The sequence below is a fragment of the Passer domesticus genome, chromosome 15, assembly GCF_036417665.1.
Source record: "Passer domesticus isolate bPasDom1 chromosome 15, bPasDom1.hap1, whole genome shotgun sequence".
Classification (NCBI taxonomy): Eukaryota; Metazoa; Chordata; class Aves; order Passeriformes; family Passeridae; genus Passer; species Passer domesticus.
Genome location: NC_087488.1, coordinates 16,256,044 through 16,282,888, shown reverse-complemented (window position 1 = coordinate 16,282,888; position 26,845 = coordinate 16,256,044). Strand labels below are relative to the sequence as shown.

Sequence of the window (26,845 nt, the reverse complement as noted above, 5' to 3'; positions counted from 1 at the left end):
TTTCTTTAAAATTAAATGTTTTATTTTTTTCATACATGCAGCAAATTGAATCAAGAGTATATGCCCATCTAAAAGGAGGTCTTCATGAGGACCGTTTGACAACACACAGCAGGTAGTCTAGGATGTAGAAAAGTCATCAAATACTTGCAGGTGAAATCAAATTCACAAACACAAACTCTTCAACAATAAACATTTTCTCTTTTTTTTTTAAATTTTTTAATTTTTTTTCCCTCCTTAATTGCCACTTTGCATGTGCTCAGAAATGAACAGCTCAGGTGACAGTCCCATGCATGGAGCCCGAGGCGTGTGGTCACACAGCCCCTGCTCCTGCCACAGCAGCCCAGCGCTGCCAGGGGAGCAGGTCTCCCCCTCCAGGAGCAATCCCAGCCCTGGGAACTGCGGGATCCCCCTGCCCTGTGCTCCAACCCCCGGCTCCTCGCGGGCTCCCAGCTCTGGGATTCAAGCACAGAGCACAGCGACTGCCCTGCACTGCTGTCCCTTCAGCTCCACGGCTGGCCCTGCCCAACCCCGTGTATCTGTGAATGGGCTCAGCTGATCCATGGCTCCTCTGCTGGCTCTGGTGACCAGGAGCTGCTCGGGGACACAGGCACAGCTCCCAAGGGCTCAGCACAGCCCAGGGACACCCGCCTGGCCCACCCTGTCCAGGGGGAAGCAGCCGAGAGCCTGAGCCCCCTTACCTGCAGCACTGGGGTGCAGTCCAAGGGGGACAGAGAGGATGAGCCACCCTGTGCATGTCCTGCCAACTCAGCCCCTCCCCTGCCCTCCCGGCTCCCCCTCTGCCTCAGGGGACCCTGCCAGTGCCACTGAATGCAGGGGGGACACCAGAGCTGAGCTCCCCTCCCCTGCATCCCCAGCAGCTCCAGGTCTGGATTCTTGGGCTTTTCCCACAGCCCTGTGGAGCACCTGGGGCCTGGGCTCCCTGAGGAGCTCTGAGCATCCTCCCAAAGCCCTGCTCTGCCCACCCAACAGTGAGGATTACACCACCAAAGGACACAAACTGTGACTGGACCCCTGCCACTCTGCCCTTCCTTTGGTTTGGGTTCCTTCCACACAGATCTGAGTGCGTGCGCAGGGCCAGGCACTTCCCACTGTGCATCCCTCCACAGAGGAGACAGGACACCTGGAAGGAGTCTTGGAACAAGAGTTTGGCAAGCAGCAGAACACCTACTGTATGAGTCCTGAGAAGAGGACCTGGCGCTGGCCAAGCTCGCCCTGGAGCGTGGATCTCAATCCCAAACTGCCTCAAAGCTGCCTCATCCCAGCTGCCCTGCAGGCCCCCCCAGCCCACCGGGTGTGCTCAGCCCATCCCCACTGCCCTGCAGGCCCCCCCAGCCCACCGGGTGTGCTCAGGGTCCAGCAGTGCCTGCTCCATGCAGCAGTGTCACCCCAACACAGACACACAGGTTCCAAACAAAAAGGTGTGACTCCCCCCGCAGCAGCTCCTGCCCCCACGGCCCCGGGGTGCCCCTCAGCCCCCAGAGCTCCCAGAGCACCCCGGGCAGAGCTGGGAGCGCCTCCAGAGCCAAAGAATGGAAATGGAAACATTCACCACTGAGGAACACAAATTCTGCAGCAACAGTTGGGAGGTCACGGGAACGCACATGCTCTGACGTCAGCTGGGTCTGCAGAGGATGGCCGGTGGCTTTGGGACGTGCCAGCCTCGGGGAGCCCCACCAGCCACAGCCCCCAGCCCAGGCCTCGCCTGCTGCAGAGCCCCTCCTGATCTGGCACAATTTGCAGTTTTTCTGGGTTTGGTCTGGGTTCCTCCAGCCCAGGGCAGCACCCGAGGCCACGGGCTCAGCTCTCAGCCCGGCAGGCACAGGACAGTGCCCGTGGCTGGGTGACAGGGAGGGGACACTCAGCCCCTGACAGCGCCTTAGCTGCTGGCAGCCTCTAGTTCTCAAGGAATCATTAAAAGAAAAAAAAATTTCCAAAGGCAGAGTTCCATGTTTATAAAAGATCTACGAACTAGAATTTCCTCTATAGAATTCCTCATGATTGATAAACCCCCCCATGTCCCGGGGCCTGGAGGAATGGCTGCATCCAGCAGAAGCAGTGCTGGCTCAGAAAACACAGCCGGGGTTCTGCAAACCACTCTGGGCTGTGACGGGAGCGGGGTGACAGGGCCTGGGGGATGCTCAGCTGGGGCTCAGCCTCTGCCAGCCCAACAGCCAGCCAGGGTCACCCCCAACGGGCAGTGCCTGCCTGCTCCTGCCCTCCTCTCCCTGCTCCTGCCTGCTCCTGCCCTTATCTCCCTGCTCCTGCCTGTTCTTGCCTGTTCCTGCCCTTATCTCCCTTCTCCTGCCCTCCTCTCCCTGCTCCTGCCTGTTCCTGCCTACTCCTGCCCTCCTCACCCTTCTCCTGCCCACCTCTCCCTGCTCCTGCCTACTCCTGCCTTCTTCTCCCTGCTCCTGCCTGTTCTTGCCTGTTCCTGCCCTTATCTCCCTGTTCCTGCCTGTTCCTGCCCTCCTCACCCTTCTCCTTCCCTCCTCTCTCTGCTCCTGCCTGTTCCTGCCTGCCCCTGCCTTCTTCTCCCTGTTCCTGCCTGTTCCTGCCCCATCTCTCCTGCCCCTGCCCGTCTCTCCTGCCCCCTCCTCCCCGCTGTCCTCTCCTGCCCTCTCCTGCCCTCTCCTGTCTCCTCCTTCCAGTCCTTGCTCCCTCCTTGCTGCTCCTGCCTGCCCCTGCCCTCCCGCACGCCACGGCTCTGCCTCACAAGCAGCTGCTGGAATTGTCTCTTCTCACTCAGAATTTAAAAAAAAAAATTATTACTGACTAAAACCCCCAGGAATTTGGTGGAAATCAGGGAAATCAAGATGTCTGTGAAATCCATGGGTTTGGAGCCTGGAAGAGAATAGCAGAGGGTGGAAAGTAGAAAAGTTTCCATTACAAATAGCCCTCAGTGCAGCCCTTTGGTCTTGGGCGCGTTTTCAGTTGGTAAATTGTAAACCAAGAATATAAATGTGTTTTGTGTTGGTAGAATATTAATATCCTTTACAGAGCTGTTACATCTCAACAGCATCTGTGAAAGATTTATGCGAGTGCTGACAGAGCGTATCAAAACTGCAAACTGTTCCAGATGTTACAAAAACCCCCCACCTTTCACTTAGAAAAAGGTTTGCTCTGATTTACAAGGACCATGGGAGTGGTTGGCAGTCGCAATGCCCGAGGCAGGGAGGGGGAGCCGGGCTGACCCTATGGACAATGCATTGGGAAAGAGAGGTCTAGAAGCAGATTTTTCCACACTGATCAAATATATCCATGTCTTGAACAAAAGGCTCCTCTAAGACAAGCTCACACTCATCGCAAGCTTCAGCACAACGCTTTAAGCGATCAACCATGCTCAGCATTCCACAGCAACGCCTCGGGACTGGCTGGCTCACGGGGATCTCAGCGTCCCGCTGCGAAAACGACAGAGACCGTAGCGGTTTGGTATATGTCTGTTTAAAAACTCTATGAGTCACCACCAACTATAGTTCCTAGAAGTATCACTGACCGGTAACTGGCACCCCGGACACCTCGGCTAGGGACACCAAGCTAGCGAGTGGCACGGACACGGAGAGCTCCGGGGAGAAGCGGTGGCGTGTTTGGCGGGAGGGGACGTGTGTCTGCACTGCTAATCCCGGAAGACTAGTGTCCTATGTACAGGGCCACCTGGCGTGGGACAGCGAGGACAGGGCTGCGCCGCGACTACACGTTAATGACAAACTCGGGGTTGGTGTAGGAGAATCCAGCAAACTCGTTCTGGTCCAAGTTCATGATGAAGAGTTTGTCCGTGGGCGTCAGCTCCACCGGCTGCCGGGTGAACTCTTTGTCGAAGTTGGAAGTGTCGCGTTTGTCCTTCTGTGAAACGGAAAGCACAGAGTTACACTGGGGAAGGAGCGAGGCACCGAGGTGACAGCACCAGAGGTGACAGCACCAGGGTGGTGGCATCACCCGAGGAGCCACACTGTCCCCGGGGAGCTGTGATGTCCCAGGGGAGCTGTGGTGTCCCCAAGGGAGCTGCACTGTCCCCGGGAGCTGTGCTGTCCCCAAGGGAGCTGCAATGTCCCCAAGGGAGCTGTGCTGTCCCACACTCCACACTCCACGCTGCCTTCTCAAGCTGCCACCGAGCAGGAGCTCACTGAAACAGAAGCAGCCCCACACCACCAGCAGGAAAGGAGAACACCAGTTTAACACGCCTGAGACACACGAGCAGGACACACAGGGACAGGTGAGAGCCGTGCTGGGGAGGGAACATCCCTCCTGTCCTGTTTGCTGTGGGAGAGAGAGAGCACAGAGCAGTTCTCAGCAGCAGAACCCTCACTGCAACCAGAGCTCGGCACTGCACAGGAGGAAGGAGCCTGGAGGAAGCAACATGCCTCAAAATGGCAGCAACAGTCACTACCATGTCAAAATGTGCACAAAATAATCGGCTGTAAGAGCTCTGTCTGCTTTAAGCTTGATTTTTGAATGATGCCGTGATATGCTGTTAACCAACACGGGTTCATTGATGGAGGATGTGATTTGCTCCAGGGTTGTACAGAGAGAAAACACACAGCACTTCAAAACCTCTGAGAAGGAAAATTCCACATATGCAACATTTTCTCCTTGCAATTTCTTAAGGAGAACAACTTTGCAGCTACACCCAAGGCAGAAAAGGGAAAAGCAGGACGTTAGTGTCAGGATTAGCACGGGAGCCTGCTCCCAGCACTGCGGAGCCAGCCCGGGAGCGCGTGGGCTGCTCCTCTAAACCCTGCAGATCAGAGAGCGCCTGGCCCAGGGCTGTCCTGGGGGACGGGACAGAGCCGTGGCTGCAGGGGTGACAGCACTGGAGCTGCAGCACAGGCACCCCAGCTCCCTCACCCACGGTGACTGGCACTGAGGGACACTGGCAGCCGGGAGCTGGCTCTGCTCTGCCTCGTTGCTAAAGCCAACAGGGACAAAAGGCTTCTCCACCCCTCCTTCCATGTCCCCAAACAGGAGAGACCCCAGCTCCCTGCTGGAGGTGACCTTCCCCTGCTGTGACACAGGTAGGACCCTGCCAGCCTTGCAGAAACCTCTATTTGTTTTCCACTTTCCCCAGACTTTGCCTTTGAAGTGTGGCCCCACCATGCCAGGTCCTCGCTGGGCTCTGCTGCACCAGGATTTCCAAACCTGGACGAATCTGCCAGCTGGAACTGAGGACAGTAACTGTGGGGGGCCTGCAGGTCCTGCACCCATCCCACCCCCGGGCTGGGCTCCCACTGCTGTCCTGGGGAAGGACTGGCAGGACAGAGGCTGTGTCCTCCCTGCAGCCCCTCCTGGCCCAGTGGGACACTGGGGCACCCTCCTGCCTCGAGCAGGAGCACGGCCAGGACACAGAGCCAGGTCCTCCTGCACACCAACCCAGTGGAGCTGGATTGAGCCTGGGACAGGAGCCAGCAGTGCCTCAGGATCAGGGGGTGCTCGGAGATTCCACTTGCCACAGCAGACATCCCGTCAGGAGGGCTTTAGCCTTGGGGAGAAGATCAGGAAAAGCCAAGGATGACGGAGCAGAGACGAGGTGGGAAGAAAACAGGTCTGGATGGAGCTGAAGGAGCCGAGAGAGGAGAAGCAGAAGAGGCAGATGTGGCTGTGCTGGCTGTGCTGTCAGGCTGTGGGCACACGGTGACACTCCCAGGGCACCAGGGTCCCTCCAGGGCCCCTCTCTCCAGCAGAGAAGGAAGGAGATGTGGATTTGGGGGCACAGAGCAGGAGCAGGAAGGGCAGACAGGGTGAAGGATCAACTTCAGGAGCAGAGTTCTGCAGGCAAAGGGTGAAGCAGTCGGAACGTGAGGACAAGCCCACCTCGATGGCAGCAGGGTCCCCGGGAGGTCCCTGTAGAGTGGCCGTGGCTGTGCTTGGGTCTCTCTGTGGAAAGTGGCCCCAGGTCCTGGAGGGTTCTGAGATGACCAGGTGGCTCCTGAAGGCCACATCCATCCAAAGCAAGGACAGCACCGTCCTGCCAAGCCAGGAGCTTCTCCTGAGCAGGAAGGCTTTGGAGGCTGCAAGGGAATGACACATCCACATGTGACTGCTGCAGCTTGGTCCCCAGCCCTCGGGAGCGCTCAGCCTGGGAGCCTGGAGTGGGGAAAACCTGCTGCTGCTTTTGGCAGCAGAAGCCCTGGGAGAGGCTGCGATGGGCCCGGGAGGGGGCTCAGGGCAGCCCCTCCCTGCCCTGCCCTCTCCAGCAGCCCCCACTCCCTGGCCTGGCTGGAGCTGAGCGAAGTGCGGGCTGCTGGAGCCTTACCTTGAGTTCTGCCTGAGCTGGCGGCGATTTGGCCTCTGTCAGGATGATGAACAGCGTGGGAGCAGGCAGGGGACGGCAGCGTGGCTCTCGTGGAGAGAGGGGAGGCAGGGCACAATCAGGGCACAAAGTGCCCCCAGCGATGGGAGACGAGCACGGCGAGGAGCACGGCGGTGACACGGCGTGGCAGTGTCACGGTGTGGCGATGTCACGGTGTGGCGATGTCACGGCGTGGCAGTGTCACGGTGTGGCGATGTCACGGTGTGGCGATGTCACGGTGTGGCAGTGTCACGGCGTGGCAGTGTCACGGTGTGGCGATGTCACGGCGTGGCAGTGTCACGGTGTGGCAGTGTCACGGTGTGGCGATGTCACGGCGTGGCAGTGTCACGGTGTGGCAGTGTCACGGTGTGGCGATGTCACGGCGTGGCAGTGTCACGGTGTGGCAGTGTCACGGTGCGGCGATGTCACGGTGTGGCAGTGTCACGGTGTGGCGATGTCACGGCGTGGCAGTGTCACGGCGTGGCAGTGTCACGGTGTGGCAGTGTCACGGTGTGGCGATGTCACGGTGTGGCGATGTCACGGTGTGGCAGTGTCACGGCGTGGCAGTGTCACGGTGTGGTGATGTCACGGCGTGGCAGTGTCACGGTGTGGCAGTGTCACGGTGTAGAGATGTCACAGCGTGGCGATGTGACGGTGCGGCAATGTCATGGCATGGTGGTGGCACGGCAGACAGCCGGGGTCCCACAGCCCCTGGCACCGGGCCCAGGTACAGCTGGCCCGGAGCAGCTTTCTGCCCGGCCCAGGGATGGGGACCCCCCTGAGCTGCCACGGAGCCCCCTGCCCAGGGCACAGCCCCAGCGCGGCCGGGAGCAGCTCTGGCCGATGCTCGGGGCCTCTCGGAACAGCCCTGCAGCGTCCGGAACCGGGCAGAAGCCATTCCCAGAGCAGGAGGGAGGTTAACGGGGGCCCGTAGTCCCTGTCCAGCTGGAAGTGCCAATCGCTCCTGAGAAGCGCTCCGGGGAGAGCGGGCAGGGCTGGGTGAGCCACGCCGGCCTCCGCAGCCCGGGGAGTGCGGGGCGGTGCCGCAGCGGCTGGGCCCGGAGCATCCTTCCTGCCGTGTCCTCTCCCCGGAGCATCCTTCTTGTCGTGTCCCAGCCCGGAGCATCCTTCCTGCCGGGCTCTGCCATGTCCTGAGCCCGGAGCATCCTTCCTGCCGTGTCCCAGCCCGGAGCATCCTTCCTGCCGGGCTCTGCCATGTCCTGAGCCCGGAGCATCCTTCCTGCCGTGTCCCAGCCCGGAGCATCCTTCTTGTCGTGTCCCAGCCCGGAGCATCCTTCTTGTCGTGTCCTCTCCCCGAAGCATCCTTCCTGCCATGTGCTGAGCTCGGAGCATCCTTCCTGCCGTGTCCTCTCCCCGGAGCATCCTTCCTGCCGTGTGCTGAGCCCGGAGCATCCTTCCTGCCGTGTCCTCTCCTTGGAGCATCCTTCCTGCCGTGTCCTCTCCCCGGGCCGTGGGCGCTGCTGCAGGAGGCTGCGGGCAGTCGCTCCCTCCCGGTTGATGCTTCCAGTACATCCCAGCTCGGGTTTTTGGGACGAACGCAGGGACTGAGCCACTGAGCCAGCCTCCCCCAGCGGCCGGGGCGGCTTCCAGCCCCGGCTGTCGGCAGGAGGCACCTGGCTGAACTGCAGAAACTCATTACTGCCAAACACATGCAGGTTTCTGGGGTGGGTTTTCTTACTTTTTATTTTATAATCGGTATCAGAAAAAAATAAATTGGCACATTACAAATGAAGCAGATTGATACAGTGACAGCCCATGAACATCTGCAAGGGTATAAAAGGAAGCAGTGTGACTGTTGTCCTTGCAAGAGAAATTCACCCTTCCTGAAATGTTTCCTTTGATGCCAGAAACAAAACTCGGGCCATTTTTAAGGACAGAAGTACCCGTTGAAACAAGCTTCAAGCTTCTTTACACGCCTCATATCAGAATTCACAATACTGGTCAGAGTTAAGTACCTCCCGTTTGGGTCAATACCATTTTTGACACATTTAAAGCACAGCTAACAAACTCCATCAGTGGCTTTGGCATTTGGAAAGAAGAAAAAGCTTTGCTACAGAATGGATGTTGGTGGTGTTTACTAGGGTGACCATGGATTCAAAGGCAGCTCTTCCAAATTTCCCATTCACCAGGGGATGTTTGCTTTGATCTTAAAAAATGCTACTTAGAAACTGCACAAATCAGGAGGAATCTTTGCCAAGGGCAGCTCTGCCTGCCCAAATAACTCATCCCAGTGCTGGGGACCCAGCCAGCCCACAGCATCTGTGCAGGAGGGGAGCTGTGGTGGGCTGGAACACAGCAGGACACGGCCAAAAAAGGAGCCAGCCCAGCACCTTGGCTCTCCTGAGCTTCAGGGACGAGAGAGACTCTGGGGAACGGCCTCATTAAAAACATTTACTTGCCACTAAGGCTAAATATTAAATTTTCATGATTATTTAAAAGAGTAGAAAAAGGAAAGAGCAGGAATTAAAGCACATGATGAAGGCATTTCTCCCAGTTGTCACCGTGTCTCCGATTTCGTTCTGTCACCCCCTGAGCTGCTCCCATTTTCTCCAAACAAAACGTTACAAAAGCCATTTGCAGCATTTCTTGCACATCACTCCCCTGCAGCGACACCCCAAAGAACAGGCAGACACTTGAGATATGGTCACTCTAGTAAGGAGCTAAAGCAAGCCCACGGATGCAGTTTGCAGTGGAATGTGTCCCACAGCAGCAGCCGGGGCCGGAGGACGGCTGCAGGGATGGGATCTGCACAGCGCCTTAGCTCTTGGCCGGAGCCTTAAAAAACTCAGAGTTAACAAAGGAAAATCCCTCGAATTCTGACTGGTCAATGTTCCCGACGACTTCCTGGTCGGGAGGTGTGAGCACGGGCGGGTGGCGCGTGAAAAACCGGTCGAAGTTTTCGGCATTGCGTCCGCACTAGGAGGAGAAAAGAACTGGTGGGTGGGGCAGGAAGCGTGGCACGGGAAAAGGGCACAGCACGCGGGGTTAGGCACGAGGGCACGGCACGGCACGGCACGGCACGGCCAGCACACCCCGCTGTGCCGCGGAATGCAGCGCGGTGAGATGGGCTGCCATGGCTGGCACTGCTCCTGCCACACACAGCTGGCACCTGCTGGCAGGGCAGCGCCCACGTGGGCATCCCCCCTGCCCAGGGGGCTTCCACCGTGGCCGGGCTGCTCAGAGGTTTCCTCCTGGAGGGGAGGATCCATCCCTGGCAGTGCCCAGGCCAGGCTGGACACTGGGGCTGGGAGCAGCCTGGCACAGTGGGAGGTGTCCCTGCCATGCCAGGGTGGCATGGGATTTAAGGTCCCTTCCACCCCAAACCAGTCTGGGATTCCATGGTTCTGATTCCCAGGACTGTCCCTCCCCTCCAGTCCAGTCAGACCACAGTGCTCCACAGCCTCATGGTCCCCAGAGGTGCCAAATCCTGATTTCATTTCCTTAGCAATCAAAACAAGGGTGCTGTATCTTCCCAGGCTGATTTAGGGGAACAGCAGCAGCAGCAGCTGGCATCAGGTGGGTGCCAGGTGACTGCACAGCCAAGAGCAGGCTCCATCCCTGCCTGTCACCCACACGTCACACCCCAGGGCTGGCCCTGTCCCTCCTGTCACACAAGCCAGGCTCTGCAGGCTCTCAGAGAGCTGCCCTGGCAGCAGCTCCCAGTGCCCAGGCCTCTCTCCCAGTGCCCAGGCAGCAGCTCCCAGTGCCCAGGCCTCTCTCCCAGTGCCCAGGCCTCTCTCCCAGTGCTCCCAGGCCTCTCTCCCAGTGCCCAGGCCTCTCTCCCAGTGCCCCCAGGCCTCTCTCCCAGTGCCCAGGCAGCAGCTCCCAGTGCCTAGGCAGCAGCTCCCAGTGCCCAGGCCTCTCTCCCAGTGCCCCCAGGCCTCTCTCCCAGTGCCCAGGCAGCAGCTCCCAGTGCCTAGGCAGCAGCTCCCAGTGCCCAGGCCTCTCTCCCAGTGCCCCCAGGCCTCTCTCCCAGTGCCCTGGCAGCAGCTCCCAGTGCCCAGGCCTCTCTCCCAGTGCCCCCAGGCCTCTCCCAGTGCCCCAGGGAGAACACACGCTCCAAGCACTGCCACAATTTTTCCTGGGTGTTTAACTTCCATTTGTTAAGTAAACAGATTTGCATTTTTAATAAACATCAGACTAAATGTAATAAAATATTAATGACAAATACACGCAGAAGTCAGTGTTTCCCAGTTCCTTCCTCTGCTCAGAGCTTTCAGGGAGGACAGTGTGAATATCCATCAGCCTCTGGTGGGCTGCTGTTCTGGCAGCTCTGCACGTCCCTACAGCACCACGTGAGACACTTGCTCTCCTCAAACCTCTGAACAAAGCTCAGGGGACAATGTTTGAGGGGATTTACCCCCAGCTCCAGCCCCTCAGGGTGGGCACCGTGGCACCCCTGCCTTGGCAAGGCCAGGTCTTTACATTTCTGGTCTGGCTTGGTTAAACTCCTGCTGCCCAAGGCCTGAGCTCAGCAGGGCTGGGCTCCTGCTCCCCTCCCTGCCCTGGGCACTGCAGCAGCCAGGGCACAGGATCAGCCCAGCCTGAGCCCTGAGCAGAGCAGGGGTGAGATGTCTGTGGGTCAGCCAGAGCCCAGCGCCTTCCCCAGGCCACCTCACCAGCCTCAAAGAGCAGTGAGACCCTGCAGGTGGGAGTGCCAGCCCCACAGCGCCCAGGAGCCAAGGGCAGGGCACGAGGAGCCCGCTGGCATGGCACAGACTGGCAGCAGGGCGGCTGGGGAAGGGGCTGTGCCATCCCTGGCAGGGCTCACCTGGCAGCCCCAGCAGCTCCCAGTGCCCCCAGAGCCCCCCAGAGCACATCCTGAGCTCCCAGTGCACACCCAGAGCCCCCCAGTGCACACCCTGAGCCCCACAGAGCCCCCAGTGCACACCCAGAGCCCCCAGCCCCAGCAGCTCCCAGTGCCCAGGGCAGGGCAGCCCACGTGCCATGTCTGACAGCACTGCCTGCCCTGTGGCTACAGAGAAATGTGCTGCCTTAGAGAGAAAAAATAAAAATAAAAATAAAAAATCCAAACCAGCAACCCCCTCAGAAGGACTGGAGAATTAATCCTGATGAGAGGCTGCCAGTTGTTGGAATAGGAAGCACAGATATATTTTAATATGAATATTGGCAAGCGAGGATTTCTCACTATCACACAATGAGGTAAGAGTATGTGGATGGAAAATTTGAAAAGTTGCATCTATCCATGGTATTTCCTGCCCTGCTGCATGGAATTTATGGACTTGCTGTTTGGATGCAGATAAAATGCATGGCTAAATTCAATATTTAAAGCTGAAAGCTGTCTCTGAGTTTACAGAGGGCACATCCCAGCCCAGCCCCGAGGCTGAGGAGGGGGTGCAGGCTCCAGTTTGGGGAAGCAGGGAGGATCCTGCTGCTGCAGGCAGAAAAGGTCTCTGTCTGCACGGGCACCTTCTTTACAGCTCCCAAACCCAGCTCCTGCCTGGTGGACACAGATGCCATATGAATTTTTACATTTATCTAAAGCCACCTAGTGAAAAATCGTCCTCGTTTGAGTCTGATATGAACGTGCAGGCATCACTCCATCCTGCCTGCAGAAAGGGGGAGGGTGGGAATTTATCTTACATAAATCCCGGGGTGTCCTGTCTAATATTTATAGCCAGCACAGAATGGCTTTTCCTCCTGAGCTGCAGAAATAAACCTGTCAGCTCCAAAGACGGCCTTGTATTTAATCACCTCCCTGCTCGACTTCAAATAGAGACAAAAGGCACAATAAAATATTTGCCATTGATCCCTGGGATGCAATCAAGGACCGTAAGGAGCTGAGGATGCTGCTGCCACCCACCCTGGTCCCAGTGCCCAGGGAGGTGCTGGGCACCCTCCATTCCCAGGGTTTTGTCCCAAAACAGCAGCACAGCCACAACCCCCAGCCTTGCAGGCATCTCCTGGGCAAGGCTGACCCTCCTGGGCTGCTCTGGCTCCCTGCACCCCGGGGAGGAGCAGGGCAACCCTGGCAGTCACGTTTAGGGGAACTGGGGTCCAGCACGACCCTGGGGCCGCGCTGGGGGTGCCTGTGCTGCTCGGGGGGCACTGGGGCCTTTCAGGGGTGTCTGGCTCCAGTTTGGGGTGCTGCAGCCCATCCCTGTGTCCTTGCAGGGCTCCTGGTGCAGGACCAGCCCTGAGCCAGGCACAAAGCCACATTTACACTGAAAACAGAGGCTGAGGAGCCTGGGAAATGCCACAGTCTTTACAGGGCCCTGGGTCTCCCAGAGTAAATCCTGACTGGATTTCCAGAGGTGTTCAACCTCAGCACATCCACCTGCCCAGGTCAGCCCCTCGATCCTTAAATCCCATCTAATTAGGAAATGACTTATGCAAACATCAGAACCCACCCTGTGCAGGCTGAACTAAGGCTACAAAACCCCTGTGCATGGAGCTGCTGTTCTTACACAGCCAGGTCTGCAAGTGGCCTTTCAGTATTAATTAACTCTGAGCAGTTAGGGGGAAATTAATTTATGCAATTAAAAATTATTAGATTAAAAGCCATTTTTTAACCCCCCCCATGCTGTTGTGAATAATCCTGGGCTCTGCTGTGTGATTCCAGTGCTTTCAAAATGAGACTTTTCAAATCACTAGGCTTTATGTAAAGTAAAGGAGTAATTAGATACCAAAAACAATAATTATCTCAACGAGAGACAGGGAGAGCAGGGAAGTGTAAATACACTCCCAGGGTAACTGCAGACCCAGGAAAGGAATTGTTATGCACCAGCCAGAGCAGGGAGCAGCCAAGCAGAGCCCCACGTCAGAAGCACCAAAGACAAGCCAGCCCCTGATCTGTCTTGTTCCTGACTCTGTGATAAAGGTTAATCAAGCACAAAGCAACACAGCAGCTCCTGGGAATTGAGGAATTGGCTCTGAGCTCCGGCCAGGCGCAGGCTGGAGCCTCCCCTGCTGTGGGGGGGATGATGGAGCCTTTGGGAGGGGTGTGGATCCCTGCCCAGGCACCCCGAGCCCCCCAGGACCCCTGTGCCCCCACCCCAAACTGCAGAGGGGCCACAGGAACGTGGCCAGAGGGTTTGGGGCTGCAGCAGAGGCACAGGGCAAAGGGGGCTCTGCGGGCCAGGGGGCTGAGGAGCTGAGCCCAGCTCACACCAAACACGAGCTCTGAGATGCAGAATGAGCCTGGATGGGCATGGGCTGCAGGAGGGGACAGCTGGGGACAGCTGGGGCCGAGTCCCAGCCCTCATTTGCATCTTATTCTTATTTTGAAGCTCTGGACACACACAATTACTGCAGCCTGACCTTTACAGATGCTAACTATGAGAAAATAAAAGGAAAACAACATAGACTTAAGCCAAGGTGAAGAGCCAGGCCAGCAGCAAGGCCCTGTGCAGCAATCACAGGTCACAAACATGGGGCCACATGTCCCCTGCCACCCCCAAACGCTCCGTGCAGTGTCCAAGCCCCACTGCCATCCCTGCTGCTCCGCCCTGTGCTCACGCCTGGCACCAAAAACCAGCTTTTTCCAGCGCTGCTGGGGAAATATCAGCTATCAGCAGGTACCTGAGTTGTCTTAATCCTCCCTAAATCCCACATCAGCTGCTGTTAATCTCCCTGTCCTATCAAACAGGGAATTTTCCGGGCGCCAGCGCTGGCTGAGGCGACAGGCAGCAGCTTACAGTGCCCCTCCCCAGGGCTGCTGTCAGAGGGATTTCTGGAGGAAGGAGACATTTCAAACAGGATAAAATTTGCACAGTTTAAAGCAGCAGAGCAGTAAGACAGCACTTTTGGTGGAATTCAGCTGTTTTTCACTGTGAAGCACCAAGCACCAACGCCGTGCCCTGCCCAGGGCAGGCAGTGACACTGGGCACCTGCTCAGGAACAGAGAGATGGCAGCAGGGGACACAGCAGCAGCAGCTCCGCTGGAAAATGGACACAGAGGTGGGAGAAGGCAGAAGCCATGGATTCAGGAGACAGGGACTTGTGCAGAACAACCCCAGGGTGCCCCTTCAGTGAATCCAGGTGAGGAGGATCCCTCACAGCTCATGGATCCCCCTGTACCTCAGCACCCCTGGCACAAGGGCAGATCCCACCCAGACAGTGAATCATGGGGCACAGACAGCCCCAGACACTTTGATACCAAAGTTACAGCTGTCCCAGCAATGCTGCTCTGCAGGCTCCAGTGCCCTGAGGGTTCCCTTCCTGCCAGGGAAAGGCAAGCAGGCACGACCCTGGCTCCTGTGCTGCCCATCCTGCATCTCCCCATCCCCAGGCAGGAGGAGAGCAGGACATGGCCCCCCTGAGGTGGGCACAGCCCCAAGGACAGCACCCACGAGCTCCCTGCAAAGGCAGCGCTGCCAGCAGGAACCTGGGGAGAAACACCTGCCTGAAACACAAACATCAGCCCCAAAGACAGGAGGGCAGCCCCAGGGCCAGGGCAGCTCTCCAGGCCAGCCCCCAGCCCCTCCCTGGGGCTGTGCAGCCTCTGCCCACCCACCCAGGGGTGTTCATTCCGCTTGGATCAGCCAGGGAAGAGCTGTGGGAGGGAAAAACCTGCTGGAGCAGAGAGGCACAGAGAGAGCAGAGCTAAAGGCACCGAGCTCCCCCCACCACAGGAGCTCCCAGTCCATGCGGTCCCTGCAAGCAGAGCTTTCCAAGCACCAGGGAACGAGCAGGGTGTCTGTGAGGCAGAGCAGCAGAAGGTTCTTGTGGGCACAGGGACAGGCAGGCTGCAGGTGACACACGAGCATCCCTGGGCTCTGAGCTGGCCTGGGGGGACAGACTGAGGAATGGCCCCACAGTGACACCAACACAGCCTGAGAGCAGAGTCAGTGTGGACTCAGCTCTGTGAAACAGCCGTGCCCAGCTGGGGCACTGCAGCCACCAGCACCCAGGGCAGCACCAGAACCGGGCAAGCCTGAGGGCCTGGAGCAGCACAGGGACACTCAGACACTGCTGGGACCCTGCCAGCCCCAGGGACAGAGAGAGCCAGGGAGGGACATCCCTGCTGCTGTGACTCACAAGGGCAGGGAGAGCACGGCCAGGCAGAGTCTGGGGACACAGAGCAGCACCAGGGGCAGGGACACCCACACAGGGGTCCAGGCTGCCCCCTGCCCTGCTGCCACCCCTGCCCTGCTGCCACCCCTGCCCTGCTGCCACCCCTGCCCTGCTGCCACAGGGACAGGTGTCACAGGGACAGGGGTCACAGGGACAGGTGCCACAGGGACAGGGGTCACAGGGACAGGTGTCACAGGGACAGGGGTCACAGGGACAGGGGTCACAGGGACACGTGTCACAGGGACAGGGGTCACTGCACATACAGCTGGACCAGGAGCACGCAGGCATTCCTGGTTTTTTTGACAGTTTCCAGTTGCTGCCACCTCCACCTGGCTTTGCCCATGGCCCCGGGCTGCACTCCCAGCTCACCCCCAGCAGAGCCAGGCAGGGCTGAGCAGCAGCAGAGGATCCCCGGGCTGCAGAGCCAGGCTCCAGCCTCCCTCCACCCTGCAGAGAAGCTGTGGTGAAATCCAGCTGCACTGCCCAGCCGGGCACACTGAGCTGAGCTGGGTGCTGGAATAAAGGTGGGATTAAAGAAAAGACCTGAGCAAAAGGGAGGAAAACCCCAACAGCCCGACAGACCTGGGGTGACAAAACAGGCTGCAACACAAAGCTCCAGGAACTGAGGGTATGGAGCTGCCACCCCTGCAAGGCAGAGCTGGGACGGCATCAGGGACTGCTCCTGGCCCAGCAGGGCTGTGGCACGTGCCAGGTGCCAGGGAACACCAGCCTCCAAGGGCACAGGGAGCTCCAGGGCCAGCAGCACCCAGCCAGGGTGGGAGAGGCCAGGGAGGCTCCCTGGCAGTGGGACAGGGGGGCACCCAGCAGTGGCACAGGGGCACTCAGCACAGGGACAGGGGCTCCCAGCAGCGGCACAGGGGCACTCAGCAGTGGCACAGGGCCCCCCAGCAGTGGCACAGGGGCACTCAGCAGTGGCACAGGGCCCCCCAGCAGTGGCACAGGGGCTCCCAGCACAGGGACAGGGGCTCCCGGCAGTGGCACAGGGCCCCCAGCAGTGGCACAGGGCCCCCCAGCAGTGGCACAGGGGCACTCAGCAGTGGCACAGGGGCACTCAGCAGTGGCACAGGGCCCCCAGCAGTGGCACAGGGGCTCCCGGCAGTGGCACAGGGCCCCCAGCAGTGGCACAGGGGCTCCCGGCAGTGGCACAGGGCCCCCAGCAGTGGCACAGGGCCCCCCAGCACACTTACAGCCTTTGGCTTGAAGGGCGGCTGGATCTCCTTGCGCTCCAGCTTGTCCCAGTCGATGTAGCGGAAGAAGGCGTGCTCCTTGATGTCCCGCTCCCCCTCGGGGCCGCAGCCCAGGCGCTTGGCAGGGTGCTTGGTCATCAGCTGGGGAGGCAGGAAACGGTCACAGCGTGTCCCACTGCCCCCAGTGTCCCCTCTGGGCAGCCTTTGGGGCTCCGAGGAGAGGGCACTGAGGAAGGAGCTGGAGTGGCTCAGGGACAGGGAAGGTGACAGTGCTCTGCAAGAGCAGCCTGTGCAGATGGCAGGTACACGAGCACTGGCAGGATGGGCACGTCCCCCTTCCATCTGGGAGTGAAACTGGTTTGCCAAGGAACCCCCCCGGGTGCTGGCAGGGCTCCCTCAGCACCTGGCTGCAGCAGGGGCACTGCCCAGCGCTCCCTTGGCTTGGCACAGACTTCTCAGCATCTGCAGAGTGAACTATAAACCCCACTGCCCCTTTAAGATGGACAATCTGCCCTCCAAATCTGCCCTCAGCCCTGGAAGCAGAACCCCTCACCTCCGGAGCAGACACAAGATGGATTTCTAATGAGAGAGTCAGTTTGGAGGAAAAAAGAACAGTCCATTAATGTTGTTTATCATCTAAACTTCTCTTCACTGGCTCAGCAAGGGAAAGGGCCCCAGGAACCACGGGCAGCTGTACAACATTAATATCCTGGGGCAGGGATTGAGCCCTGCTCAGAGATCAGATGGAGATTCCAGAGACTCACAAGACCTTGATAAGGATGGAGAATATGAGCTTCACACTTGCAGCAAAAGCACTGTTCATTAAAAGCAGGGCAGTTCACCCTGGCGCCAGGGCTGCAGCCAGGCTGGCTCTGTGCCCCAGGGCTGGGGTCTGTGAGACCCCCAGGGGGGACAGGAGGTGCCAGTGCTCCAGCTGGGGACACCTCCCACCACTCGTGGGTACAGGTCAGCCCTGCCACCCCAGGGCACAAAACAAACTCGCTCAGGAAAGCTGATCTTTGACAGCTGCAACAGGGCACTGAAAGCCAGGGAAACCCTGGGGAAAAAAACCCCAAACCCTGAAAAGACAAAAAAACCTCCAAGAAACACAAGGCGAGAGCAGAGCCACCAACTGCTCTGTGAGCAAACAGCCCCCCATCCCCGGCTCCAGCTGTGACAGCAGCTGGAGAGTGATGGGGAGCAGCTTGACGAGGCAGCAGCTCCCTGGAGAGCCCCTGTGCAAACAGCCCGGCCCGGGTGGGAGCCCTGCAGCAGCCCTTCCCCACGGGACGAGCGGCTGCTCTCGGAAACCCAGCTCGGGATCCTGGCAACGGCAGCGAGAGGCTCTGCAGTGCCGCAGTGGGAGCGGAGCGCAGCGTGTGCCACTTGCAGACAGAAACACTATTTTGAGACAGGGAACGTTCAGATATTTTCAATATTAACTATTATAAGCAAACATTTCTTAAATTCCTACACAAACACTTATTTATAGCGGTGTGTGGCGCTGGGGGGTGAGATGAGGCTCAGCCCCAGGCACACAGAACAACATCAGGACCTCGGCAGCCTTTATCCATCACATCCCAAATTAACTCAGGCTGCAATTAAGTCAGGCCTAGGCCCAGTCCATGGAGAGCCCAGCTCGGCATGCTGGGCAAGGCAGAGCTTCAGTGCAAATTAAGAGACAGGATAATGAAAATGCTGCCCTGACCTCATGGAGACAGCAGCAGAGCTTCAGGTTGTCCTGAAGGGCAACTTATCACAGCTAAGTGGGAGGATGAAGGTTTTGGCTCTGATCTTAGGAAATCTGCTTGGGAATCACATCCATTTTCCCTGAGCATCATTTTTCATTCCAGGCAAAGGTTCCCAGAGCTGCCCTGCCCTCAGCTGGTGGGGCAGAGGGTGTCTGGGCAGGAGCCCTCCCTTCCACCCTCTGGCCAGCACGCAGCTCTGTGCTGGCCCTCCCCTGCCCCAGGCCAGCCCCAGCCCCAGCCCCAGCCCCAGCCCCAGCTGTATTTCTGCTCAGTCTAGGGGCACGGGGAGGATGCAGGTGTTATTTTATCTGTGTGTAGTACACACACACACACAGAGCACGAGTTGTGGCTTTAGCCCTGGCGGGCACAGGCACCAGAGCCCAGGAGTGCCAGACCCTGGCCATGCTGGGAGCAGTGGGTGGGCTGGAGCCAGGGCTGCAGGCTGCCACTCCCCACCCTCCCCCAGCCCAGCAGAGGACCCAGGCCAGCCCTTACCCCTTTGCAGATGGCCACGGCCTCCTTGGACATGGACTTGGGGTAGGCGACGTTGTGCTCCATGATGGACTGGAAGAGCTCGTCTTCATCTTCTCCCTCAAAGGGGGCCTGAGCCAAGCAGACACAGCTTCAGGGGCCTGCCTGGATCCCAAAGCTCCTGGGGCTGCTCTGGCCCTTGGCCTGGGGCCAGCCTGGGGCATGCCACACTGTGACACAGTCCTGTCACTGCAGTGCCCAGAGCAGTGTCACCCCAGCTCAGGGAGCTGCCCACCCACGTGCCAAGCGTGGCAAATGCCACAGCAGCCCGTGCTCACAATGGAGCCAGCCCAGAGGAGACAAACTCAGTCACCTGGCCAGCCAGCATCTCATAGAGCAGCACTCCAAACGCCCACCAATCCACCGACTTCCCGTAGGGCTGGTAGGCAATGATCTGCAAACAACCAAAATTACAGCATAAGAACAGTTCACACCAGCAACAGCAGCGTCACAGCCTGGCTCTGACACAGGCAAAGCCAGCCTGAGCTGCAGGGCTCAGGGGTATTCCCTGGGACAGCCTTCAGCACCAAAACCCCTCCCCGAGGGACCCCGAGTCCAGCCCTGGCTCTCTACCAGCAGCCTGGGAAATTCGGGTGGGAACAGTTCACACCTTGCAGGCCTTTAAAAGGGAAGAGATCTTAAAAGAAATCCCCTGTCCGTGCTGTCCCCCACTGCTGGTTTGGGAAGGTCACAGCCCAGTGGGTGACAGAGCCCTGCAGGTGACACAGGTGACAGAGCCCTGCAGGTGACACAGGCTGGTGGGTGACAAAGGCTGGCAGTGACACAGCCCAGCTGGAGCGTGCCCATGGCACCACAGCCACAGCCTTCCTGCTGTTCCCAAATGCAGTGGATCCTCTTCTGGGACCCACGGGCAGCAGGCTTTAATGCCTTTCCTGGGAGCCAAAGTGATTTGCATCCTAATTTCCCATTTGCTGTTCTTCTGGAAAAAGACAAATCAGAGCAAGGAGAAGAAAATAAGAGTTCAAGTGAAAACACTTGGGCAAACACATGGAGAGCTGGTCATTTGTCCTGCTTTGAAGGAGCATTAATCACCCACAGTCACAAGCCCTGCACCAACACCACCAGAATTAATCCTGCTGGGATGAGGGATGGAGCACACGTTGGATGCAATGGTGGGAAACCTCACTGGGTGCAGCAAGCACAATGTGGTTTAGCACACAAGTGCACTGATGTCCTAGCAAAGAGAATCCCTTTCTCTGAAACATTTAATGAATAAATATTAACTTCATCATTGCAAATTCAGCAGAGTGACAAGAGTTTAGAGGGATACTTTTAAGTGAAGAGACATTTGAGAATAATTACTCTGAATTTCACAAGTCTGGCATTAAACTGAGCCCATACAGCACTTCATGGAAGTGTCATGTGTGACTCTGTCACATCACTAATAACCAAATGCAAAGTCTTTTTGTGGGGATCTAAGCCATGGATGGGGAGCCCTCCCCACCAGCCACACAGCCCCTCACTGCAAACAGTGAGCTGGAGAGATCCAAGGATTTCCACTCCACATGGAAATGTTATCCACTGATAATTCCCTGTTTCTCACTGGTCCTGTTGTGCTGGAAGCTTCTATCACACAGAGTGAGGGGCAGAGCTGAGCCCCTGGGTTTGCCATTTCCAGGAGCAAGGGAGCAAGTGAGCAGCAACCTGCAGAGGGTCTGAGCATGCCAAGGACAGAACAGGCACGGGACGGACGTGGGAAAACCCCCGTGAGGAAATCACACTGCAGGGAGAGCAGCAGGAGGATGTGCTGCTCTTTGGGGTGGGGGCAGCACACAGCACCACAGGGAGGCAAATCCAGCAGCCCTGCTCCCTCAGGGGGCTGTGGGGATGCACAGGGCCGCGGGCATGAACTTTGCAGGCTGATGGTGGGCTCCTGAGTGCCCCTGTTTCAGCTGGAGAGCTGCCCAAAGCCGGGTGAGCCCAGGGGGGGAGCAGAGGGAGCACGGGGAGCATCGGCCGCCATCCCGTCCGTACCTCGGGCGCGATGTAGTCCGGGGTGCCACAGAAGGTCTTGGTGGTCACCCCGTCCCAGATGTTCTCCTTGCACATGCCAAAGTCGGCGATCTTTATGTGCCCCTCGCTGTCCAGCATGACATTGTCCAGCTTGAGGTCCCTGCAGGGCGAGAGCAGAGCGTGACACGGGGCACAGCGCCAGCCCCGCCGCGCCCACGTCTCACGCCCTGGCAGCAAAACGTTTGGGGAAACGAGGGAAAATAACTCAGATCTGTCAGGATGGAGTGTTGATTTTACTTTTAACCCACAGGAATGCTGTGCTGGGCACAGGGCTTTGAAGTGTGCGATGGAAAGCACTCATCTGGCAGGAGACCGATTTAATTGATTTTTTCCTTTCACTCCTGTGAAAATCAAAGTGCACTTAGAGCTCTCACCATGGAGAAGCACCTACTCAGCACAAGTCCCTGCCTCACCTGCGCTCTGCCCCCCTGAAACACAAACCAGCTGTGTTTCCCTCTGCTCCTCAGCTCAGAATACTGTTTGTGGCACCCAGCCCCCAGGAGCTCTGCCCCTCTGCAGAGGTGGATCCAAGCACAGATCCCTGGATCTGAATCCCAGTCTCCAGCCACCACTCCAGAGGTGGATGCTGCAGCCTCAAGGACACTTCTGTAGCAAAGTCTGGGCATTTTGGTGCAGATTATACATTCTGGCTGGGTTCAAGGCTGTATTTTCTAATTATCATGTCAGTGCTCAGAACCCTGACAGGCCAAAGGCAGACGGACCCGAGCTGGGATTCGGATTCCGAGGAAGGAAGGAAGCAGAGCCACTGGGGACCAACAGACCTAGAATCTCTCTGCAGCAGCTGATGGCAAGAATCAGCCCTCACGTCAAGTTTGTTCCACTTCTTTCATCTTTAGCATCTCCTGACTCCAGCAGCACTGTTGGCATCTCCCTTTACAGAGCTCTTAATGGTATCTGACACTCATTAGGATGCTCTGCTCCACCCTGGGCTCTGGGAACTCTCCCAAGCAGGGAAGAGCAGTGAATGCTGGTTTCAGAGCTACACCAGCAGCCTGTGAGCCTGCTCCTGCACGTGGCAGTGACCCAGCTGCCTCTGGGTGCTGGAATCGTATTGGGAATGGCAGAGCAGCCTCAGGGGCTGAGTGACAGAGGCAGGAGTGACAGGGTGGCACGGCAGAGCTCGGAACAAGCGCTGGCTCCAGTGGCCAAGGTAAGGGAGCAGGGCCCTGCAGCCAAACTCGGCCTTGGAGCTGCTCCAGGCTGCCAGGGAGCACTGGTGTTGTGTGGAGAGGAACACGGGAGCAGGGGCAGGACAGAACCAGAGCTGCCTTCCCATGAACAGGGTAAAGCAGGGACTTCTCCCAGAGCAGGGCACCCTGCAGCTCCCAGCTCCCTTTTGGGACACATCTGGTGTGGATGGCTCAGTGATCCCACAGGGCTTTTCCAGCCCTAAGGATGCTGTTCCTGTACCTGTGGGCAGCTGCCAGACCCCGTCCATGGCACGGGCAGGGGGCTGGGGGCACAGCAGGACCCTGGGCTGTGCTCTGCCCACGGCTCCAGCTCTGGGTGGGGCTGGGGGAAGGGAGGGAGGGGGAGGAACGAGCTCACCTACCGATAAATGATGCCTTTGCTCTGCAGGAAGAAGAGCCCGATGGCTATTTCTGCTGCGTAGAATCTGAAAGAGGAGGTTTGAAAGGAAGACTGATAATTGCAGGAGATCAATGAAAACCTTGCCAGTCGGGTGGCAGCGAAGGAAACGCGTCAGGCAGGTGTGACCAAAGGACAAGGCAGCCAGGGCAGGGAAATTCCAGAGGAGGAGCACCCGGGAATGACCCGAGGCAGCCTGAGCTGGCAGTGATGCCAGCGGGCTGCTGGGGCTGTCACTTCTGCTTGCACAGATGAAGCAAGAGCTGGACCATGGCTGCTCCTCACGTTGGCAGCGTGGCTTGGAAAGTCATCCCTGCTCTGGGGCCAGCAGGTCCTGCCACCCTGCCCTCGGGCATATTCTGGGTCTGAGGGCTCCCAGACACCAGTTCAGCCCACCAGGCTGTGCTCAGTGTTTTATGTGGGTTTTATGTGAGCATCTGAAGGCTCTCAGGAACACATCCTGCTCTGCCCAGCTCTCAAGGAACAGGAGCCAAGAGCCCCAGTTAACACTTGGGGTGGCCACCCTGGCAGAGGAGCCAAAACCCAACATCCCTGTGGTGCCCTGGGAAAGGACCAGGCCTGGTGTCTCCCAGGAAGCCTCCACACCTCCCTGCCTTGTGCCCTGATGTACCCAAATTTATCTATTTCACTCCACTGCTCACAGGTACAATGTGCCCCAAGGTGAGGTGGGGGGCACCAGCATCCCACACAGAGCTCTCGTGCACCTTCCCATTCCTGCTTTCTGCCCAGGAGCTGCACTGCAAAGCCCGGGGCTCTGTTTGCAGCCCCTGGCAGGGGTGCACCCCACACCCAGCCCAGAGGTGCCAGAGCACTGCACTCACACGGCGTGGGGCTCCTTGAACCTGCCGACCTGCTGGATCTGGTACATCAGGTCCCCACCATTCACGTACTCCATCACGAAGTACAGGCGATCCTGGAGGAACAGAGGAGCAGTTAGCAGCAGCACTGTCAGAGCAGGGAGTCTGCGGGGGGCAGAGATGGGAACAAGGCAACTGGAGCTCCAATTCCAGGGAATGATCCCTGTCCTCCCCAGGGCTGCTGTCCTTGCAGAGCCCAGAGCACTCCTTCCTTGGGAGCACCCAGGACTGGAGCTCTGCACACAGACCCGCTGGGGAAGGCAAGGGGGGGCACCCCTAGACCAGAGGTTTCTCACTTCCCAGGAATACATCTGCTCTTCCTGACGAAGCCATCCTCAGAGCTGCTCTGCAGGTCCCTGCTGGCATTCCCAGGCTGCCAGGGGAGACAGGAGCAGCTCCCAAGGGCACCAAAGTCCATCCTCGGCCACCAGGACTCGGCCAGGCCCCGGGAGGGGTGTGTGACAGGGGTGTGTGACCCCCAGCCCCCTCCAGGATGGCAGTGCTGGGGGGGCACAGCTCTGCAGGAGAGAAGGAGGGGGCTGCTCCCCCCTCCCCACTCCTTCCAGCCGGCTCTGAGGGGTCCCTCTGGCCAGGCTCACATGGGGTTAAGGGGGTCCAGAGGAGGCCACGGAGCTGCTCCAGGGCTGGAACCAGCCTGGGAGAGCTGGGGGTGCCCCAGGGGAGGCTCCAGGGGACCCCAGAGCCCCTTGCAGGGCCTGGAGGGGCTCCAGGAGAGCTGCAGAGGGACGGGGGACAAGGGCTGCAGTGCCACGGGCCCTCCAGGCACGAGCCCAGGGACAGCCTGTCCTGGTTCAGGGCAAGTTTGTCAACCCAGGACACAGCCCAGGCTGCCCATCCCACCCCGGGGGAAGGGGGACACAGGAGCACTGCGGAGCTGCAGGTTCCAGCATTGCACAATAAAAAACTCCTTGCTCGTTTCCTCCTCAACCAAGCCGTGCCCCGCTTTGCAGGCAGGAAGGACAGGGAGCCCCCAGGAGATGCAGCTGGACACTGCCATAGCCAGGGTGAGGGGAAACTGGGGGCAGCACCCGGGGGCTCTTCCCAGCTGGCAGTGCCCACCCAGAGCAATGGGCTCAGCACCCTCAGGACATTTCCCAGCTGGCAGTGCCCACCCAGAGCAATGGGCTCAGCACCCAGGGGGCATTTCCCAGCTGGCAGTGCCCACCCAGAGGAGCTGGGCTCAGCACCCACAGGGCATTTCCCAGCTGGCAGTGCCCACCCAGAGGAGCTGGGCTCAGCACCCACAGGGCATTTCCCAGCTGGCAGTGCCCACCCAGAGCAATGGGCTCAGCACCCAGGGGGCATTTCCCAGCTGGCAGTGCCCACCCAGAGGAGCTGGGCTCAGCACCCACAGGGCATTTCCCAGCTGGCAGTGCCCACCCAGAGGAGCTGGGCTCAGCACCCACAGGACATTTCCCAGCTGGCAGTGCCCACCCAGAGCAATGGGCTCAGCACCCACAGGGCATTTCCCAGCTGGCAGTGCCCACCCAGAGCAATGGGCTCAGCACCCAGGGGGCATTTCCCAGCTGGCAGTGCCCACCCAGAGGAGCTGGGCTCAGCACCCACAGGGCATTTCCCAGCTGGCAGTGCCCACCCAGAGCAATGGGCTCAGCACCCAGGGGGCATTTCCCAGCTGGCAGTGCCCACCCAGAGCAATGGGCTCAGCATCCACAGGACATTTCCCAGCTGGCAGTGCCCACCCAGAGCAATGGGCTCAGCATCCACAGGACATTTCCCAGCTGGCAGTGCCCACCCAGAGGATCTGGGCCCAGCAGCTGCTGCCCCAGCCCAGCCCCCAGCTGTGGGGCAGCCCCGGGGGATGAACACAGAGCACAGGGGCCATGGGGCTGTGTAAAACAGCTGGCACTGGTGGGACAGAGTGGGGAGTTTGGCTGTTCAGCTGCCTGGGGACTGGGGAGCACCCCCTGAGTGGGGACAGCCCTGGGCAGCCCCGTGGGGAGCCACGTGTGGCAATGTCACCTTGAGCAGGCAGCGCCGGGCTGGGCTGCAGCTGCTCCTAAATATATCGATCTGCTTCAGGGAGGGAGAGCATGACAGACACGGCTCTTGGAGCGCCAGCTGAGCCCTCCCCCTCCGGCTGGGGAAGGGAGCTGGTGCCCAGCAGAGCCGTGCTGTGCCTGAGGCGGGCAGATGGCACGGCAGCCCACGGGCTGCACGCAGGGACGGGCACCGGGCTGTCCTGTGTCCTGCCTCTGCCCGTGCCACCAAGGCTGGAGCACCCAACCCCAGCAGCACGCAGATGGAAATGCACTGCAGAGCCTGGCACGGAGCTGGTGACACTCCCCTGTCCCTGGCAGCCAGGGTGGCACTGCCAGGGCTCCTTTCAGTGCCCTTCTAATCCACTGCTCCATCCCCTGCCTGGCTGCACGCTGGGAACGAGAGGCAGAGCCAGAACAGCCATGCTCTCATCCACCCCGTGCTGGGTATTAGGGAGAAATTCCTCCCTGGCAGGGTGGGCAGGCCCTGGCACAGGTGCCCAGAGCAGCTGGGGCTGCCCCTGGATCCCTGGCAGTGCCCAAGGCTGGCAGGGAGCAGCCTGGGACAGTGGGAAGTGTCCCTGCCCGTGAATGATGTTCAAGGTCCCTTCCACCCCAAACCATTCCAGGATTGTGTGATTTATCATCCCAGTGTGGCTGCTGTGCCCCAGAGGTCACAGCAAAGGCACAGCTCACCTGGGGACACCTGGGGACACCCAGGGACCCCTGACCCCCCTCCCAGAGCCCTGACCTGGGCCCTTGCAGATCCCCCAGCACAGGCACCTCGCCCCCTCCAGCCCCGGGCAGAGCTCTGTCCTTGCTCATCTTCCCTGTTCCTCCACAAGGCAGATTTGGGGCTTTTCCCTCTCCTGGAGCTGCTGAGCCAACAGCCCCGGTGGAGAATGGTGCTCTGCCTGTGCTCCCAGAAATCAGAGTGCTTTGTGGCAGCGTTTGATAATGCAGCCTGCTATACATTTTGATTACATTACAAATACGATTACTATTAAGCCACTATGGCTCTGCCAGGAATAATCCCGCGCTGACTCACTTCAGATGCCAGGGAGATGCTGGGTGAAAGAGCTGCTCCTGCCACGGCCTGATTGCTGTGCTGCAAAGCCGGGCTGCAGGCTTTAAATACACCCAATGTGTTTGGAAAATGAAATTTCTGAGACAATATTAAAATGTAATCCTCCTGGAAAGCATTGTCATGGCTCTAAAGGACTCTGCTGATTGCCCCTGCTGGCTCCCACTGACGTGCACCTGGACACCCTCATTCACTGCTCCAGGGCTGGGCAGGGATTGTACTGAAGGACCCCGTCCCCCCCTCCACTCCTGACTCACACAAACCCAACCGCACACCCGTGGAGAAGTGGATTTCCTGCAGTTTGGATCAGGTCTGTCCCTCTGCTCGGGGCTGTGATCAGAGCAATGAGCCCTGGGGAAAAGTGCAGCACTT

The 26,845-nt window shown here is 58.9% G+C and overlaps 1 protein-coding gene across 3 annotated transcripts in view; it reads right to left on the bottom strand.

Annotated features, from left to right (window-relative positions):
* The window catches only part of PRKCB (protein kinase C beta), a 93,504-nt gene continuing 66,659 nt past the window's right edge, over positions 1–26,845 (bottom strand). Inside the window, exons 11-18 of one of the 3 annotated variants that reach the window (XR_010348197.1) lie at positions 23,336–23,427; positions 22,459–22,521; positions 20,847–20,985; positions 19,165–19,245; positions 18,816–18,923; positions 16,570–16,710; positions 2,391–3,861; positions 1–2,330 (exon numbers count right to left, since the gene is read on the bottom strand). Coding sequence is in view for 2 of the 3 variants with exons in the window: in XM_064390614.1 (XP_064246684.1) it covers positions 9,083–9,241; positions 16,570–16,710; positions 18,816–18,923; positions 19,165–19,245; positions 20,847–20,985; positions 22,459–22,521; positions 23,336–23,427 (783 nt within the window). In the remaining variant the exon portion in view is untranslated. Of the gene's footprint in view, positions 3,862–7,990; positions 9,242–16,569; positions 16,711–18,815; positions 18,924–19,164; positions 19,246–20,846; positions 20,986–22,458; positions 22,522–23,335; positions 23,428–26,845 lie in introns of those variants that run through there. The other 2 variants (XM_064390615.1, XM_064390614.1) reach the window with 2 other exon arrangements.